General features: G+C 35.3%; 1 protein-coding gene across 1 annotated transcript; it reads right to left on the bottom strand.

Annotated features, from left to right (window-relative positions):
- Positions 1–411: 411 nt before the first annotated feature.
- On the bottom strand, positions 412–2,154 carry LOC145001227 (transcription factor MYB108-like). The gene is made up of 3 exons (XM_078960584.1): positions 1,842–2,154; positions 1,386–1,515; positions 412–1,299 (listed from the first exon to the last, which is right to left on the bottom strand). The coding sequence occupies exons 1-3, from the start codon at positions 2,008–2,010 to the stop codon at positions 621–623; spliced, it is 978 nt and encodes a 325-aa protein (XP_078816710.1). The 5' UTR covers positions 2,011–2,154; the 3' UTR covers positions 412–620.
- Between the last annotated feature and the right edge of the window lie 1,664 nt (positions 2,155–3,818).

The following is a 3,818-nucleotide window of genomic DNA, read 5'->3' as shown; positions in this document are numbered from 1 at the left end:
CACCTTTATGGCCTTTAGGTCTCTCATGTTTTTTATAAACGTTTTTATTAAGTTATGTGAGAAAATAGAAGTTTGAAACCCAATCCCAAACACCTCTAAGAGAGGAGGGAATCGTTCCCTCCTCCGGCCGAAACCGTTGACCCTAGGTGGAGGGTGCCGATCCCACCGAACCCATCTTCCCCAAATTCCTTCATTGAGTTTTCTCTCTAGCCGATGGCCATCTCTTTCTCTCTTGCTCTCATCCCATCCATTCCTCTCCTCCTCCATTCCTCTCCTCCTCCAATCTACTCTGACTTGTTCCTACCTAATATAAACAATAATTAGTGAATGAAAAGTATTGAAATTTTTCAAAACTCCTACCAAAATAACAAGTAATATGTTTACTGAAATAATGTTAATTGTTATAACAAATTTAAATAAAAAAAAAACCTTGAATAAAATTCTTTATGAACAAATGATGTAAAGTGACCACTTACAATTCTATACCCACCCAAAAATCAAGAAACAAAAAAAGAAAAGAAAACATGCTGTTTTGTTTGATCACAAACTAGAAACGTGTATCTCACAAGTTCTTGTAAACTTTCTAAACCAATAATGTATACATAAATTTAGTATTTTTGTCACATGTTGAATTGCTGTTTTAAAAACCAGATATCCTCAACATTCCACAAATTGTCAGAGAAGTCATCACCACCGTTACCGCCGTCCGTCCATTGGTTGTTTTGCTCTACCATAGCTTGGAAATCAATCCCTTGATTGAAGTAACCCGCCGGGCTAATCAGGGCGTCTGTAAATCCACCATTAATCGCGTTATTGTGTTGAAACATTTCATGGTTTTGGCTTTGGTTGGCTGGATAATAACAATCGGTCAAGTCGGAAACAGGTGAGACTGCGGTGGTGCTTGAATTTTCCGGTGTATAGCTAGGGGTTATCATTTGTGTATTGCCATAATTTGAACAAGTGTTTCCTGTATTGTTATTGGCATGGGGAACTACTAACTGGCTTGTAACAATACAATCCATGTTAGTTTGGTTGAGTGGGTAAGAGTTTGTGGTGGTTGTGGTAGAGGTGGTGGTGGTGGTGGAGGAGGAGGAACCACCTGTGGTGGCAGGTGTCGTGGCTGCTGCCTGAATTCGCTCTACGAGTCTTGGCATCCAAAGATACCGCATCGTGTCCTTAAATTGTTTGCTGTTAACATCACATTTCAATTGTTTTGCATGCTTTTGTACTCTCGTTCTCCAATAATTCTTGATCTCATTATCCGTTCTTCCCGGCAAATGTTGTGCTATTTTTGACCAGCTGTATAACAACACACATAATTAAAACTAATTATAAAAATATTATATGGATCTCATAACGTGTAACAAATGAAAATTTTTACATACCGATTGCCCCAACGAGAATGAAGTTCAAGAATTAAGAGTTGTTCTTCAAGAGTAATATTCCCACGACGTACATCCGGTCGTAAATAGTTCAACCACCTCAATCGGCAACTCTTTCCGGTTCTTTTGAGCCCTGTCGATTTCATTTGAAATTTGATAAATTTAGTATAAAAAGAATGTAGGAAATTAAAAAGATTGTTTTTATTGAAAAAAGAAAGAACGAAAGTTTTGGTAAAGTTTATAGACGTTCATAATACCCTAAATAAGCACTTGTCTCCATCATTCTCTTTCTAAAAATTTATGAACCAGTCAATTTCATTCACTTTTTTTTTTAGAACAAACGCCAAACAAAATGAAAACCCATTAATTAGAAACAACTTGTATAATCCAGATGATCTGAATCCATTATGCATGGGTGGTGGTGTCGCCTGAAAAGATAAGATATATTACAAGACATACCGGCACAACGAGCAAGAGAATTCCAGCGGCCTTCGCCGTGATGGGCGATGTAATTGATGAGAGTGAAATCTTCTTCAACAGTCCATGGGCCTCTTCTAAGATCTTCCATCATGCTTATTTGATCATCTTCTTCACTACCACCCATTTCCACACAGTTGTTGCTGTTCATTTGATCGTCTTATTCCTGATCTATGTGTGTGATATAGTTTTTCAGAGAGAGAGAAAAAGAGAGGGAGAGAGAGAGATAGAGAGAGAGAGAGAGTAAGAAAGAGAGGTTATTGATATGCTGAGGATGCTTTTTTGGACTTAGTATGGGGAGAGGGTAGGGTTTTTATAGAGAGAGAGAGAGAGAGAGAGAGAGAGAGAGAGAGAGAGAGAGAGAGAGAGAGAGAGAGAGCCGCAATAGTGAAGTTGTGGGTGGTAGTACGATTATAAGAAAAAGAGTTTTATGTGAATTAATTGGACCAAGTGTAAAAACTATTTAAAAAATAATAATACCATAACAATATTAATAATAATAATAATGACAATAGTATGTTAATAGTATTAAAAAATAATAAAGTTTTGAGTTAAGAGAAATAACACGTGTGGGGTGATGTAGTTGATAAAGTCGGCCTAGGGAGTTTGACACTTTGACTTTTTTGGCTTTGTTGGATTTGTGTTGTAAAAGGGAGAAATTATAAAAAAAGGACGGTAGGTCCCATAGACTAGTGCTTATTTCTACTTTCTCTACCTAATAAAAATAGTGATTTTGTCTTTTATTTTGAGAGTTCCCATTTGTTACAAAGTCATTCAACAAGTAAAATTATCATCAATGGACTATATTTGCCAAAAAGCACTTTTCAATTTAAAAATAGTTCTCATAAATATTCTTGAACAACATTAACAGCGGTCATTTTTGGTTTCTTATGAAAAAGTTTGAGAGGAGATGGTAACGGTCTTTTGATTCTTAATGATAAAAACATGACACAAACGAATGTTTCTCTAACAAGAAAATGGCACCACAAAGCTAATTGACATTTATTTTGTAACAATGAGAGCCCTCTAGGAATTTTGCACTAAAAATCTAAGAAAGTGAACACGAAAGAGGGACCCGAACGTACCAAACTTTTCATAAGACGGAGAAACTTGGACGTTCTATATTTCCAATTTACTCAGAAGGGAAAATGATTTACGAGCCAACAAAGTTTTCAAACCGTTCAAAAAACCCCAATCATGTTTTGTCTGTTCAAAAAAACCCAACAAACTTAACATTTTATCTAAAAAGTCCAACTAAGTTACACTTTCCTGAAAGTCAAATAAGAGAAACAGATGACATGGCTTATTACCGTATCGGAAAAATGACTTGTTAGAACAACGAAGTTTCCAAAACATTTAAAAAACTTCAATCATGTTTTGACTGTTCAAAAAAAACCTACCGGACTTAAACAAAAAAAAAATTAGGATTTTCTGAACAGTTTGAAACTTTGTTGAACTTTTTAGACAAAATATTAAGTTCGTTGGGTTTTTTTAAAGAGACAAAACATGATTGAGTTTTTTTAAATGGTTTCAAAACTTCGTTGGGCTTTTAAATCATTTTCCCTTACTCAGAAGATAGAGCAAATCAGAGCTACAAAAAAAAAAAATAAATAAATAAATACAAAGAGACATTGGAGATGATTATTTTGCTCGGGAGATAGACTTAGAACGTGCTAGAACGTGCCAAACTTTTCATTGGCAAGGTTCATCAACCATGGAATGGAGGAAAATCGAAAAAGAAGGTCAATGAAATCAAGAATGGAAAACCGGATCTTTAAATGCAACTAACATTGGAATGCTAAGGTAAGCGAGATAAAATCTAATGGCTATTTGATATTTGACGTTTGTAACACATACAACAATTCTCTCGTTTGTTTGATGTCACTTTAAAGATAAGTCATGTTGGTGATACACTGCAATCGAAAAACGATTTACTATTTTATTGTTAATTATACGTGA

Source organism: Lactuca saligna, chromosome 6, assembly GCF_052625555.1.
Source record: "Lactuca saligna cultivar CGN05327 chromosome 6, ASM5262555v1, whole genome shotgun sequence".
Lineage (NCBI taxonomy): Eukaryota > Viridiplantae > Streptophyta > Magnoliopsida > Asterales > Asteraceae > Lactuca > Lactuca saligna.
The sequence above is the reverse complement of the archived record's forward strand: the minus strand, read 5'-3'. Positions and strand labels throughout refer to the sequence as shown.

Coding starts and splice junctions, on each gene's coding strand:
- LOC145001227 (XM_078960584.1), bottom strand. CDS start 2,010: ATGAACAGCAACAACTGTGTGGAAATGGGTGGTAGTGAAGAAGATGAT. Junction 1,516..1,841: donor TTCTCTTGCTCGTTGTGCCG/GTATGTCTTGTA, acceptor TGAAATCGACAG/GGCTCAAAAGAACCGGAAAG. Junction 1,300..1,385: donor CATTCTCGTTGGGGCAATCG/GTATGTAAAAAT, acceptor GTTGTTATACAG/CTGGTCAAAAATAGCACAAC.